We start from the raw sequence: 16,002 nt of genomic DNA on the forward strand, positions 1-16,002 counted from the left end.
GAGTCCTCGTCTAAAAAGGCGAATGATCGCCACGCCTGCCTGGGCAAACGGGGAGCCACAAGAATCAATGGTAAGCTCTCCCGGTGCACCCACTCCAACGTGGGCTGAATCAGAACCAGTGGTGGAACTGCGTGAAGGAGGGTACGAGGCCACTGGTGCGCCAGTTCCCAACGGGGAACTCGGGTCCCCTATCGAGAAAAATAGGTGACACTGTGCGTTTCCTCGTGATGCATAAAAATGCGTCGGCCCTGACAAAATTGTCTCATACCTGGCAGAGCCTCCATCCCTGAGGGACAGGGTCCCATCTGGATAAAAGATCTGCACCTGAGTTGAAGCAACCGGGGACATGCGTTGCCCAAAGCATGTGCGCACTGCTCCCCAGCAATAGGGAGGAATCCAAGGTTAGGAGGGAGAGAGAGACTCTCCCCATTTGTTGATGCACGCCACCACTGACATAGTCGGTTCTGACCAGCACAAGCCAGCCAGATGAAAACAGGAAGAAGCGCCAGTGCCCCAGATACTCCGGGTAATTGACATGCAGTGTGTTCTGCACCAGTGTCCATACCCCCCGAATCGAGCTGTCTTCGTACAGAGCACCCCACCCTCGGAGGAATGCATCTGTCGTAATCACCTTGCAGGATATAACTCAGCCCATGGGAGCCCCCTGACAATAGCAGAGGGTCCCACCACTTGGCCATGGCCTGGAGGCCTGACAGGGACACCCAAAGCGACTGGCTTAGGCTGCGAGACATGTCCAGGTGAGTGGCTAGCACTCAACGCTGGAAGGGCCTTATCAACAATAGCCCTATGGGAACGACTTCTCTCACAGAAGCCATTATCCCCTGTAGGCATAGGGACTGGCGCAAACGCACTGTGTGACCCAGCCAAAATGTGGCTATGCAGAGTTCGAACTCAGACACCCTCTGTGGGGATAGAAAAGCGTGATAGACAAGTGAGTCTAGCTCGAGACCCAGAAACAGAATGCGCTGAGATGGAGTCAGACAGCCCTTTGTCTGGTTTCTTATGAAGCCTAGAGACTGAATACGGGCCAGTAGCATGGATGTGTGTAACATTGCTTGCCCTCTACTCTCCGCCACCAGCCAATCGCTGTAATAGCCGGCAGCTCATGAGCATTCTGAGTAGACTGAGGTGCTTGCTGAGGGCACGTAGGTCTAAATTGGGACGTAATGTCCCGTCCATCCCTTTTCGTAACCAGGAATACCGGATCTTCGACATAGGAACCACACAGATTGCCTGCGCCTGGAAGGGGAGGCTATTTTGTTCCTCAAAACGGACATGGAGGCCTCGGGAACAGTCGACGAGATGATGCTGCAGAAGCGTGGGGGAGACATACACACAGGTAGCCTAGTGGTTAGAGCGTTGGACTAGTAACCGGAAGGTTGCAAGAACGAATCCCCGAGCTGACAAGGTAAAAATCTGCCGTTCTGCCCCTGAACAAGGCAGTTAACCCACTGTTCCTAGGCCGTCATTGAAAATAAGAATTTGTTCTTAACTGACTTGCCTAGTTAAATAAAGGTAAAATAAAAAATATTGTAGCCTGTACCCTGACGTCACCATTCGCATGATCAAGGGCGACACTGCATATGCGCGCCATTGGTCGGAGAAGACAACAAGACTACCATGATATGCCATCTGAAGGTGCGGGACGCCACCTTGTGGACAGGGAGAGATTGGTTATTCCATTTCCACCACTCTTGATAACTGTGTCTCTGAACATGGAGAAGGAACACTTTTCATCGAATTTGCATACGGAAGCCAAGACTTAACACCTGTGAACTCCGGGAATTGAAAATAGCAATGGGGAAAGCTAATAACTTCCAGTCAAGGGAAGTTAAGCATGCTAGCCAACGTTAGCCAGGAGGCTTTTTAGCCTATGCTTGGCTAGCTAGAATCTTTGACCACAACACGTTCCGTTTAGAATAACCAAGTGACGTAATGCTACGTATACTAAACAAGTGAGCTACCCCTACAACTTCACCATTGGGACCGGACACTTCATCAACAAGTCTGGGAAGAGAGGCCGAGACAGACCCAGGCGGCAGGGGGGCAACCACCGAACCTGGCCGCCCTCCCTCTTCGAGTAGCCTCCCTTTGTCGGCGACAGAGCATACAGGAGACGGGTTGGGCACGGGCAACCACCGCATACCCCACGCAGACATTTGTACCAACCATCCAACCCAGCTCCGCTTCCTGGCATCCAGGAAAGGAAAGTAGCCATCTGTAATTCCAAGCTTCCTCAAGAATGCTACACGTCTTTCCAGGGAGCTTGTACACAGTACGTAAAAATGCGCACACGGACTGGTTCGAGTGAGGGCCGCCTGAGCGGGCTCTAAGCCGAGACAAACTACACATGGATCATGAGTATCTTTCAGAGAAATGCTACAACCGCATGACTGGGGGCATGATCGACCCCGGCTTAGCCATTGTCGTCTCGGTCGTTTTCTTAGCCATCTTACTCATTGCACCAGCAAATTGAAGAATAACAAATTGGCTGTGATCAGAAAACGTATGATAACATGTACAAACTTCAGCACACAACATCCAGGGGGTGAGCACGCTCTACCACCTTGGGACAGTTAGTAGTATGTATATACAACATAGTATGTTGTACTGAAGTTGACTGACTGAAAAGGAACTTGCCTAAGTTCTACATGCAACTTTCAGACATGGCTGCAACAGAGAATGAACTTACTTTTGGATCAGATTCAGGTTTCTACACTGAATCTCCTCTAGTGTCTCTGCCACAGCTAGGGCCTGCTGGGCATTAAGATCTTCTGCCAGTAGCAGTGCTGTACTCTCCAACCTGAAAGAGAAGTGGTTAGTGCCTTCAGAAAGTATTCACACCCCTCAACTTTTTCCACATTTTGTTCTGTTTCAGCCTGTACTTTAAATGGATAAAGTGTAGATGTGTCACTGATCTACGCACAATACCCCATAAACTCAAAGTGGAATTATGTTTACAAATTAATAAAAAATGAAAACCTGAAATGTCTAGATTCAACCCCTTTATTATTTCAAGACTAAATAACTTCAGGAATAAAAATGAGCTTAACAAGTCAGATAATAAGTTGCATGGACTAACTGTGTGCCATACATGATGTTTAACATGGTTTTTGAATGACTACCCCACCTCTGTACCACACATTTACAATTATCGGTATAATCCCTCAGTCAAGCAGTGAATTTCAAGCAGATACAACGCCAAAGACCCGGGAGGTTTTCCAATGTCATGCAAAGAAGGTCATTGAGTATCCCTTTGAGCATGGTGAAGTTATTACACTTTGGATGGTGTATCAATACACCCAGTCACTACAAAGATACAGGTGTCCTTTTAACTCAGTTGACAGAGAGGAAGGAAACCACTCAGGAATTTCACTGTGAGGCCAATGGTGATTTTAAACCATTTACATGGCTGTGATAGAAAACGGAGGATGAATCAACAACATTGCAGTTACTCCACAATACTAACCTAAATGACAGCTAAGGTAATACTGCACAACATGTGACAAAGAAATGTTTTGTCCTGAATACAAAGTATTATGTTTGGGGCAAATCTAACAACACCGAGTACCACTCTTCTTATTTTCAAAAATGGTGGCGGCTACATCATGTTATGTGTATGCTTGTCATCGACAAGGACTAGGGAGTTTTTTTTAGGATATAAAGAAAATAAATAGAGCTAAGCGGAGGCAAATTCCTGGTTCCTGAAAACCTGGTTCACTCTGCTTTCCAACAGACACCGGGAGACAAATCCACCTTTCAGCAGGACAATAACCTAAAACGCAAGGCCAAATATACACTGGAGTTACTTACCAAGATGACATTGAATGTTCCTGAGTGGCCTAGTTACAGTCTTGACTTCAAACTTGAAAATGGCTGTCTAGCAATGATCAACAACCAATTTGACAGAGCTCGAATCATTTTAAAAAGAAAAACAGGCAAATATTGTATAATCCAGGTTTGCAAAGCTCTTAGAGATCTTAACCCAGAAAGACTCACAGATGTAGTCGCTGCCAAAGGAGATTCTAACATGTATTGACTCAGAGGGTTGAATACATATCTAAATCAACATTTTAGTGTTTTATTTGCCATTAATAAAAAATAAATGACATTTCTTCCACTTTGACAGAGTATTTTGTGTAGATCGTTGACAAAAAGAATAACAATTAAATTCATTTAAATTAATTAAATTAAATAATTCCACTTTGTAACAACAAATTGTGGAAAAAGTCAAGGGGTTTGAATACTTTCTGAAGGCAATGTAAAATAGTTGAAAAATGGTCTGAATTGAACTTGCATCAGGATTCAAAGTTGATTAATAGTTGTAAAACTATACAGTTATTGAAACAGATTATGGTCATGGCATACTAAAATGTTCAATCTACCTCTCTTTGGTGTCCTCCCCTGCCATAGGCCCAAGAGCAACAAACAGCTTGGTGAAGGAGAAAGGGTCTGCGCTCGAATCCACGAGTTCCATTAGCCTCTGTTTTGCAGCCAGACGGAAGTCACAGTTGTTGAACTGCATTGACTGGTAGAGCCCCAGGATGATGCTTATGTTCTCTGCATTTAGGTGGGGAACATTGTGCAGGAGAATGTGGTTGCACTTCTCCAGCAGGGGACGGTAATTATACTTGATGTTGCGCAGGAACTGCACCATCCTCCTGGGGTTGTTGTAGTGTGAGGGATCCATGGTGTCAAGGAGATGATCTGCCTTATTGATGAGTTTATCCCGCAGATGAGGGGACACCAAAGATGACACGCTGACCATGAGGGTTGTCAGGATCCTGCAGAGACGTTCAGAAATTTGAAAAATTAAGTAGTATCAAGAACTTACCAGTACTGATTATGTTGTTTTTTTTGTACCTGGCATCATCAATTGAGGAGAGTTTCTGATCCAAAATGTCAGTGATTTGACCCATTGGGGGACTGTGCTGCAGATGTTGATCACTTAGGCAGACAGCAAACTTGGACAGTGATGGCATTGGAAATCTGAAAAACAGTGAATCAACCCACATCTGTACACCAGCTCACACCACCATGTTAAAAGATAATGGTTCTGCTTCAGGTACGTAGTATTCAATAGCAAAATAACATGTTTTTGATTTACCTGTATAATCTGAGCCAGGCCTCTGAGACCAATTGCTGAGCAAGAGAATCATATGGTTCCACATTGAGCCTTCAAATGAGAAAATACAACATTGATGTGAAAATGTAAACAAACATTTAAAGACTAAGTATATATGCTTATCCACCACTTAGCCAACATCTGTACCTGAGAACATTGTAGAGCATGTCCACCAACATGACATCATCCATGAGCTCAATTTTGTTCTCAGCCAGCACCCGGAGAGTCAGGAACTCTGGGTGGCTTTTGATGAACTCAACCGTTCTCAGCATCTGTGGCTTCTCCTTCTGGAAATGCCAGAGCATCCCTATGGCACAGCCAACATGGTTCACAGTCAGCTTGGCCTTGTTCTTGCCGACCACCTCCAACACTTGGTCTTCACCAGAGCAGATGCCAAGCTGCTCCAGAACATAGTCCCGGTTCGCTGCTCCCCCATGCAAAAACCTGCGCAGGTAGCGGCTTCCAGTCACAGCTCGGAGCCGAAACATGGACATGGAGGACCCGGCCTAGTTCAAGTGACAATGGAAGTCCACATATTTAGAAGGTAAACTAACCAGTGCCAAGATCAGGTCCACAGAGAGCTGCCTGCATATTCCTTAAGTGAAACATCTGTCGACGATATGAATTTAGAGCGAAGATATCTCCACAAAATGAATAATGTGAAATTAAGGTACATGGTGAATCAATTAATTCATGCATCCAGTAACAACGTCAGCAACAACACAGCTGACTGACACGGATGACGTCCTTTTATATTCCTAATGATATCTAATAAGCATGCCTATACAGTATTATTAGATTACGAAATAATATTCTTGGCAAATTATTATCATAACGGGTAAAGTAGTAAATTACTATACCTAATCATTGGAAAATCTGGGACTTGACTTTCAAGCCTTAGCTGTGACAATTACAACTATTATAAAAGCGTGTGCTACTCACGTGGGGACAGGACAGTGCCCAAGTCAATCCCGTTCCCAACACATCTTGCCGTTTAAGCGTTTACCGGTGTAAGTCTATTTTTGTTTGTAATATCAAATAATGAATTAGAGTGAAATCGACCTACCAAACAAACTAGTATAATGTATCTATTTTACTTCTCCAGCTAGCTAATTTGCTACATCAGTTTGTGACTTGAGTCTGTTGGCTGTGTTAGGCTACCGTACTTTATATTCTTCTTCGATGAGGTTTAAAGGCGGTTGGCATCCAATAAATGTTGCATTACCGCCACCTACTAGACTGGAGTATAACTCCCGTATACATTGATTTTAAAAAAACAATCCTCAAAAAATATATATTTTTCAAATAAAAAAAAACACAACAAATACCTTACCATCTAACACTAGACTCAAATAATAAATACCATACTCCACTATTTGAATATACTTATTCCTACTTTAGGCCAACAGCCTGAAAGGATGGGACACCACCACTTAACACACCGTGTAACTCTTCTGATGTCAAGTCTCGCACACCCAAATACCTCTTTGCAGCTGTCACAACAACCTCTATTTTCTGCGACCTACGTTCCATCCCTGCAGTACAGTTGATAACCATTACTATAAATGCCAAAAATCCAATCTTACTGAAACATGTATCACTTGTTGGCCTATCCCTCTGTACTGGTACAGATCTACTACTACACCACTCCTCTCAGGATCCCTCCCCCTTGACCCATCTTCCTCTACTTTCTTCACTACCTCACCATATGACAACTTCTGCACTACTCTAACCCTGGAAACCTCAACCTGCCTCTCTCGCACAGGACATTTCTGATCCCCAGCCCCTTAGGCACCCCTACAATTAACACATATAACTACTTTCCCCAATGCTACACACTTCTTTGTCTCATGCTCTTCTGCACACTTCTTACATCTAGGAACCTCACTCCTACACACTGCTGCCACATGCCCATAAGCTTGACACCTGTCACAACGTAATGTAGTCGGCCAAAAGCTCATACTGGATAACTTATATATCCTAACATAAAAACTCAAAAGAACAGACAATGAATCTTCTGTTTCTCCACTCACGCCAACCTGTCTGCTTTGCACCAAACAACTCCAGTAATCACTCCTTTCAATGGCGCCCTATTCTTGAGAGCAAAACAATTCACATATCTTGCCCCCATTTATTTATTTAACCTTTATTTAACTAGGCAAGTCAGTTAAGAACACATTCTTATTTACAATGATGGCCTACCAAAATGTTTAACACGGCGCTCCCTATGACCAGCAGAAACACATACAATTATCACAAGACCACTTCTGGTTACCCTCAGCGATTCCACAACACCCAACTCTGTTTTCACCCACCCTGAAACCTCAAATGGATCAAAGGGGTCCACTTAAAAAAAAAACTTCACTCCTACAGTGACAGATTCATCTTTATTCTGACCCTCAGTGCAAGCCTCGGGCTCCGAGAACTTCACCACACCTACCACCTCCGATACTTCGCCCTCAATTACTTCCATTTCTCCTCCCGTCTTCAACTCACTCTGTTACACTTTCTACCATTCTTCTTTTAACAATCTCAATTTTTCCCGCCATTTTAACCGACTCAAGCTCACCCGCTTCCTCTCTCTCTTAGACCTCCTCTGCCTCTTTTTCTCTCCGTTCCTCCTCCGTATTCCAAGTATAACTATCCTTATGATAATACTGCACTTCTTCTGACATACATATTGTTCTTGCCTTGTCAATTGGACGCCATTTAACCGGCTGTCACAAGCAGAACGAACCCCTCGGGATGTAGCGCTCAAAAGTGCATCCGACTTGTAAAGCAGCTGCTTCGTCTTGATGTTCTTCTTTATCAATATAGTAGCTACCACGACGCTTTTCCATTTCAAACAAGTGCGCTCTCTTTCTCCCTGTTTTCTCGATTTCCTGGAGCGTGACCACTACCGTACTTTTTTCAATATACTGTACCTTTTACCATAATCCATGAGCAAGTCCCTAATGTAAATAACATGTAAAACCGGTGTCCCTTAGTTTATGTACTCTACACAAGCAGCAGGTAAACAATAACGGAAGACATTTAAAATATATATTTTATTAAAAAATGTTTGTGTTTGAATTATGAGCGATCATCATAATAACAGTCAAAACCAGCCAGACTTACCAGGGACCGCACGTGTGAAAGGCCGTCTTCTGCGCGCTGACTGGCGCATATTTTTACCCAAAATGCACTGACTTTTCCTGTCGCGCCATCTTTAGAAAACATTGTGGAGGAAGCGCTGAATGAAACTCGATTTCACCTTGTTGAGGAGAACTACCGTGAGATATTGGCCTCAGTTGACCAACTGAGCTAATTTGTAGGTCAACTCTATAATATTTCCGCTATTGTAAGTTATGTAAATTTGAAATAGCATTGAATCCGAAAGAAAAACGGAGATGTATCATTGCATTAAGTACCTGCTAACGTTAACAGCAGCTAGTAGTTTTAGCAGCGTAACTACTTGCAGGCCATAATCCGCAAAACGACTAACTAGAATGAAAACGTCGTTTTAGTTTACATTGTTTCGTCTAGATATTAACGTTATTTAATTAATGTTGATAAAGCGTGTTTTTAAATCATCTAACCTTAACTATCTAGTCATGTTTTTGATACACCATGGTCCTAATGCCAATGAATGAATACGCTATATTAGCCTCCGCTTGTAGTTCGAGATGGGTGTTATGTTTGTATTTGTAAACAACTAACGTTAGCTAGCTATCGTGCTAAATTACGCTCGCTAACTAACAGCAAAACACGTTGGTTTCAGCTACAGAAGTTTGATAATGGGAATAAAAGTTCAGCGTCCACGCTGCTTTTTTGACATTGGCATCAGTAACGTGCTGGGTAAGAATGCAATGTTTTTCCATTTTGATCTTACCATCCAGTTTATCATATATCTGAAATTTAGAGATGCTTTACTAAAATGTACACAAACTTGGTTTCTCTTGCAGTTGGCAGAGTTGTGGTAGAATTGTTTTCTGATGTCTGCCCCAAAACCTGTGAGAACTTTCGATGCCTCTGCACAGGTAATTGACTTTCTCTTGTCTCTTGTCTTGGTACACTAATTTCAGACCATCTTTAGATGATGCACATATTGTCTTCTCTGTTTTGACTAAACCTTTACTTTCCTTGTAGGTGAGAAAGGAATTGGAAAAGGTACACAAAAACCTCTGCATTACAAAGGATGCCTATTCCACAGAATTGTGAAGGACTTCATGATTCAAGGAGGAGACTTCAGTGAAGGTATATGAAATACGTGTTTGCCTCAAACAACCAAAACATAGAAATGTTTTATTTGCAGATATTCTCATTTCTATATTCCTTCTGTAAATTAGGCAATGGAAAAGGAGGGGAATCTATATATGGAGGATTCTTTGAAGGTAGGACTCCACAGATTTTGTTTAATATTCTAATCAAAACCAGCCTCAAGGACTAACTAATGGCCTGTCTGTATCTCAGATGAAAGCTTCTCTGTCAAACATAACAAGGAGTACCTCCTGTCAATGGCAAACAGGGGTAAAGATACCAATGGATCACAGTTTTTCATGTAAGTCTATCAATGTTTTAAGGGCCTTGCTATTATCAAATTGATTGGTCACATACACATGTTTAGCAGATGTTATTGCGGGTGTAGTGAAAAACTTGTGTTTCTAGCTCCAACAGTGCAGTAATATCTAACAAGTAATATGTAACTATTTCACAACAATACACACATCTAAAGTAAAGGAATGGAATTAAGAATATATACTTATTTGGTATGAGTAATGTCGGAGTGATATAGACTAAAATACAGTAAAATTGAATAGAATACATTATATACATATGAGATGAGTAATGCAACATTTATTAGTTTGTCATTCATAAATCTAGCATCTTGAGTGAATCAAAACCTTAAAAAGTATGTTTGACTCATGCTAATATTCTGCTCCATTTTTTTTTTAATCCTGGTCTACAGAACAACAAAACCCACACCGCACTTGGATGGGTAAATATAATATTCTGACAAGCATTGCAACTTAGTTCGATAATCTATCTGATTGAATGGTCTTTTGATAATAAGAGCATGTTAGATAAATAGCGATCTGTTCTTAATTATCACTTGTTATAACTTGCTGGTTTTTATTCTAGTGTCCATGTGGTTTTTGGCCAAGTGATCTCTGGCCAAGAGGTCGTTCAGACAATGGAGAGTCAAAAGACAGATACTGGCAGTAGACCATACTCTGAAGTGAAAGTTATGAACTGTGGAGAGCTCATTCCAAAATCAAAAGGTTTGTAGGATTCCAAAAAATTGGCACGGTGTTTTAAACTTGTTATTGCTTTAGATTGGAGATCTTGGACGGTGTTATCGTCAGGATCATAGCTTTGGGAGATATCCTTAGCACTTACAGTACCAGTCAAAAGTTTGGACACGCCTACTCATTCAAGGGTTTTCTTTATTTTGACTATTTTCTACATTGTAGAATAATAGTGAAGACATCAAAACGACGAAATAACACATGGAATCATGTAGTAACCAAAACAGGTGTTAAATCTAAATCTATTTCAAATTCTTACAAGTAGCCACCTTTTGCCTTGATGACAGCTTTGCACGCTCTTGGCTTTTTCTCAACCAGCTTCATTCACCTGGAATGCTTTTCCAACAGTCTTGAAGGAGTTCCCACATATGCTGAGCACTTGTTGGCTGCTTTTCCTTCACTCTGTAGTGCTATTCATCCCAAACCATCTCTATTAGGTTGAGGTCGGGTGATTGTGGAGGCCAGGTCATCTGATGCAACACTCATCACTCCTTATTGGTCAAATAGCCCTTACAAAGCCTGGAGGTGTGTTTGTGGTCATTGTCCTGTTGAAAAACAATTGATAGTCCCGCTAAGCGCAAACCAGATAGGATGGCGTATTGCTGCAGAATGCTGTGGTAGCCATGCTGGTTAAGTGTGCCTTGAATTCTAAATAAATCACAGACAGTGTCACCAGGAAAGCACCCCCACACCATCATACCTCCTCTTCCATGCTTCACTGTGGGAACCTCACATGCAGAGATTATCCGTTCACCTACTCTGTGTCTCACAAAGACTCAGCGTTTGGAACCAAAAATCTCAAGTTTTGACTCATCAGACCAAAGGACAGATTTCCACCGGTCTAATGTCCATTGCTTGTGTTTCTTGGCCCAAGCAAGTCTCTTCTTCTCATTGGTGTCCTTTAGTAGTGGATTCTTTGCAGCAATTCAACCATGAAGGCCTGATTCATGTCTCCTCTGAACAGTTGATGTTGAGATGTGTCTGTTACTTGAACTCTGTGAAGCATTTATTTGGGCTGCAATTTCTGAGGCTGGTAACTAATGAACTTATTCTCTGCAGCAGAGGTAACTCTGGGTCTTCCTTTCCTGTGGTGGTCTTCATGAGAGCCAGTTTCATCATAGCGCTGGATTGTTTTTGCGACTGCACTTGAAAAAGCTTTCTTAGTAATTCATTTTCCTCATTGACTGACCTTCATGTCTTAAAGTAACGATGGACTGTCGCTTTGCTTATTTGAGCTGTTCTTGCAATAAAATGGACTTGGTCTTTAACTAAATAGGGCTGTCTTCTGTATACCCCCTACCATGTCACAACTGATTGGCTCAAACACATTAAGAAGGAATGAAATTCCGCAAATGTTTTTTTATCAAGGCACACCTGTTATTTAAAATGCCTTCCAGGTGACTACCTCATGAAGCTGGTTGAGCATGCAAGCTGTCAAGGCAAAGGGTGGCTACTTTGAATAATCTAAAATAGAAAATATATTTTGATTTGTTTAACACTTTTTGTGGTTACTACATGATTCCATGTGTTATTTCATCGTGTTGATGTCTTCACTATTATTCTACAATGTAGAAAATAGTCAAAATAAAGAAAAACCCTTGAATGAGTAGGTGTGTCCAAACTTTTGACTGGTACTGTATGTTAACTGTCCTCTACTATTTTACAGCAAAAAAAGAAGAGAAGAAAAGACTGAAGGCCGTCTCCAGTGGCAGCGACAGCTCAAGTGACTCTGAAAGTTCTGACGACGACTCTTCTGAATCTGAGGGTGACTCTGATAAAGAATCCAAGAAACGGAAGAAGAGGCACAAGAAAGAGTCCAAGAAAAAGAAGGACAAGAAACAGAAGAAGAAGAAAGATAAAAAAAGGTTTGTGGTGAATGTGTTCCGTAGCATGTGAACTCTAACAACCGCCTTCATTAGAGCATAGGTTTTAAGTCTGGTCTGTAATGTCTGTAGGTCTGAGCCCAGCAGTGGTGATGAGAAAGAGGAAGAGGTTACGTCTACGGTACGACCAGAGGAAATCCCTGTTATCCCAGAAAATAGTTTCCTTATGAGGAGAAGTCCGCAGCAAAAAGAAGAATCTGGAAAGGAGAGGGAAAAAAAGAGGGAGAGGGAAAAGCCTAGGGAGAGGTGAGGTTATGGACAAGACGGAACAACATTCCAGTTCATTCTGAACCGTTACAACTGGGAACAACAGTATATTCATGTAAATGCGTTTTTGTTTTGTTGCAGAATGTTTCATTGTCAGTCAGCATATCAGAGGAGCCTTCTGATGACAAGATCAGGCAGGACGATTAAAGGCAGAGGTCCAAGAGTAAGTGCACTGTCAAGCAAGTACAGTACTATCAGCATACAGTTTCTGCAAAACAAGGGTCTAGAAAGTTAATGGTAATTTATTATCTTTCTTGCAGCGGTACCGAACTCCGTCACACTCCAGGTCAAGGTCAAGGGACCGTTTCCAGCGTAGTGAGACTCCTCCACACTGGCGCCATGAGATGCAGCGTGCACAAAGGGCACCAAGAGCATCCAGCGGAGACCGTTGGATAAAGGGTGACAAGTAAGTCTTACTTTTTTAGTATTTTAACTGCCGGTGCTGGATTGATCAGGCTGTTGAAGTATAAAGCAGCTTATTATTATCTAGTTAAGGAGCTTCTCAACTATTGGCTAATTTATTCTATTGCCAAAAGTTATCATCAGCCAAGGGCCAGTTATTTTAAGGTTTCTTCAATGTCTCAACTTGGATTCTGTGTTTGCTGTGAGGGTGATTTTACTCTGTATTTATATTTGTAGGGGTGACATGACAGAGGACAAGAATGAGAGTGGCATAGCTCCAAGAGGAAGAGAGAGGAAGACCTCTGAAAACAAGCATGAACACGCTGCTGAAAACCCTAGTAAAAACCGAGAGGAGAAGAAAGGTCGCTCCCATAGATCCAAGAGCAAAGAAAAGGACACTTCTAAAACTGAAGACAAGCACAACAAACACAAGGAAAAAAAGGCCAAATCTCGAAGCCGCAGTAAGAGCAAAGAGAAAAGTGGTAGGTCCAAAAGCAGAGAGAGGGATCAGAAACATAGCAAAGGGGATGATAAGAGGGGCCGCCAAAGAAGCAAGGACAGAAACCTCAAAGAAAAAGCCACAGAGTCTGGAACTCAAGACCGTGTTAGAAGTAAAGAACGCTCTAAACCCACTGAGGCTGACAAGAACCGAGAGGAGACCAAAGGAAGAAATGGTGAGAAGCTTAAGGCAAAGTCTAGAAGCAAGGAGAGGAACTCTGGAAAGGACAGAAACCGATCTCTCAGCAGAAGCAAGGACAGTGGGAGACATGCCTCATCTCGAGACAAAGAGCAAGGACGGGACAGAGAGCGAGGTAGGGAGCGCAGTAAGAGCAATGAAAGACGGCGCCACAGAGAGAGGGAGGACAAAAGGAGAGGTAGATCCAAGAGCCGAGACCGGACAAGGAGTCCAGACAAGATTAAGAGCAGAGACTCCCGTAGAGGCAGGCGCTCCAGGAGTAAGAGCAACAATCGAGACCATAGCAAAGACGGTTCATCTCATCAGAGGAAGAACAGAGACGGTGAAGACACTCACAGACGAAGGAGGTCCAAGAGCAGCAACTCTGAGAGTGAAGGGGAGGGCAAAGGGAAGGACAGGGGTAGAAAGAGCCCCATCTCCAAGAAGAAAAGGGAGGGAAGCCCAGAAAAGGAGTCCTCTCACAAGTCCAAAGACACGGGGAAAAGCCCTGAGCGGAATCAAAAGTCAAAGAGCCAAGAGAAGGATAAAAACCACAGCAAGAAAAAGAAGTACAGCTCAAGTTCTGATGACCGTGATTAGTCCAGAAAATGTTCACTCTTGTCCATCATCGAATTGAAAAATTCACACGTTTATACCTAATAATGTGTGTGGTTGGTTCTGCTGTAGAACGATTTTAGACAAATACTGCAACCGATCCAATTCTGGAATATTTGTACACTTTAAGATTTCATAAGTTTTCACAGCTAGGAGACATTTAGTTTTTTTTGGGGGGGGGGGGGTTCAGTCAGACTAATTTTACAAATGTTGGAAATGTGATGTGCATTGAGGGTTAGTGGTGAAATGACTGAACATGTGACTGTTGGAAGGAACATTTGTGTTTAATTATATATTATATTTTTTTTGTCTGGTACTGAGGGGACATGTTATTCCAGTGTGATAATTGTAATGGAAGGGATGAGTTTGATGTCCTGTGTTCTTTCTGGGCTTAATGCCTGACTTAACTAATATTTCATGGATACATCACCAGTATGACTAATCATATGGCTATTTTTTTTTAATTTTAAGTGTTTGTATTACCAACTGTCGCATTATTTGTCACTGAACATACTGTAAGTGCTACATACAAAACTGTCTGACTTAAGTGTATATGTCAGTAGAGAAGGCTCAATTTGATTTGAAGGGCTGATTTTGTAAAATGATTATGGTGTTACAGATACAAAAACTTTTAAATTGTTTGTTACCTGGCTGTTTCAGGGAATTCTAACTTTTTCCTGACCTCAGTCTCAAATGAATTAGAAACTGACACATTGCTTTTTGTATTATTGTATGAATTTTTTTTTTTAGATGGGCTTATGTTCAGATTTCCCCCGTACATCTTTTAAAATGTAGATGTAAATGCATTGCTGTGATGTTCCACCATGTTAGTTCATACTGGTGTTACATTCCTCGCCATGACTTTCCTTTGAACTATAAATGAAAACCACTGGCTTTGTGTAAACAGTCAGAATTCAATATTCCCTAATGAAACATCTGTTTTGAAATAAAAGGATATGGTTAAAATGTTTGTTTTATTGCCTATAGATTGTTTATCATGTTTAATAGAAGAGTGGTAATTGATACAATAGATATAGAGAACATTGATGCATCACATTTTAATCTGTTGGAGTAGTTCATGGGAGAGAGGGGGAAGGGGGGATGAATGAGCAAATTGGAAGCTGTATTAAAATGAAACTACTCTGGTCACAGATCTGTGCTTTATCCAACTCTGACTATTGTTATGCAGGTACAGATCTAGGACCAGGCTATCAGTATTGTTTCCCAATTTGTGCACTAGTTTTAATTGAACTGTGTATATTCTGTAGTGTAAAGTACTTAGGTAGTTTTTGGGGGTATCTGTACTTTACTATTTATATTTGACAACTTTTGCTTTTACTCTGCTACATTCCTAAAGAAAATAATGTACTTTCTACTCCAAACATTTCCCCTGACACCCAAAAGTATTCGTTACATTTTGAATGCTTAACAGAACAGGAGAATTGTTCAATTTATGCACTTAAAGAGAAAATTCCTTCTCATCCCTACTGCATCTGATCTGGTGGACTCACTAAACACAAATGCTTTGTTTGTAAATTATGTTTGAGTTTTAGAGTGTGCCCCTGGCTATCCGTAAACAAAAATAAACAAGAAATCGTGCCGTCTGGTTTGCTTAATATAATGAATTTGAAATAATTGTTACTTTTGATACTTAAGTATATTTTAGCAATTACATTTACTTTTGATACTTAAGTATATTTAAAACCAAATAAATTTAGACTTTTA

At 41.7% G+C, this 16,002-nt stretch overlaps 2 protein-coding genes across 6 annotated transcripts in view; one reads left to right on the plus strand and one right to left on the minus strand.

Annotated features, from left to right (window-relative positions):
* The window catches only part of fastkd1 (FAST kinase domains 1), a 16,269-nt gene extending 7,985 nt beyond the window's left edge, over positions 1–8,284 (minus strand). Inside the window, exons 1-6 of one of the 4 annotated variants that reach the window (XM_071340554.1) lie at positions 8,264–8,284; positions 5,294–5,652; positions 5,129–5,197; positions 4,885–5,010; positions 4,407–4,805; positions 2,714–2,824 (exon numbers count right to left, since the gene is read on the minus strand). In XM_071340554.1, coding sequence (XP_071196655.1) covers positions 2,714–2,824; positions 4,407–4,805; positions 4,885–5,010; positions 5,129–5,197; positions 5,294–5,640 — 1,052 coding nt within the window. In that variant the 5' untranslated portion in view covers positions 5,641–5,652; positions 8,264–8,284. Of the gene's footprint in view, positions 1–2,713; positions 2,825–4,406; positions 4,806–4,884; positions 5,011–5,128; positions 5,198–5,293; positions 5,653–6,006; positions 6,025–6,088; positions 6,334–8,263 lie in introns of those variants that run through there. The other 3 variants (XM_071340552.1, XM_071340555.1, XM_071340553.1) reach the window with 3 other exon arrangements.
* Positions 8,267–15,243, plus strand: ppig (peptidylprolyl isomerase G (cyclophilin G)). 2 transcript variants are annotated; one of them, XM_071340557.1, is made up of 13 exons: positions 8,267–8,456; positions 8,907–8,983; positions 9,091–9,165; positions 9,275–9,382; positions 9,475–9,519; positions 9,599–9,686; positions 10,095–10,124; positions 10,268–10,407; positions 12,101–12,299; positions 12,390–12,563; positions 12,666–12,747; positions 12,845–12,990; positions 13,224–15,243. In XM_071340557.1, exons 2-13 carry the CDS (start codon positions 8,923–8,925, stop codon positions 14,260–14,262), a joined length of 2,187 nt encoding a protein of 728 aa, XP_071196658.1. In that variant the 5' UTR covers positions 8,267–8,456; positions 8,907–8,922; the 3' UTR covers positions 14,263–15,243. The 2 variants fall into 2 exon arrangements, with proteins under 2 accessions (XP_071196658.1, XP_071196659.1); XM_071340558.1 differs by having other exon boundaries at positions 8,316–8,486.
* Positions 15,244–16,002: the final 759 nt, after the last annotated feature.

The sequence above is a fragment of the Salvelinus alpinus genome, chromosome 14, assembly GCF_045679555.1.
Source record: "Salvelinus alpinus chromosome 14, SLU_Salpinus.1, whole genome shotgun sequence".
Taxonomy (NCBI): domain Eukaryota; kingdom Metazoa; phylum Chordata; class Actinopteri; order Salmoniformes; family Salmonidae; genus Salvelinus; species Salvelinus alpinus.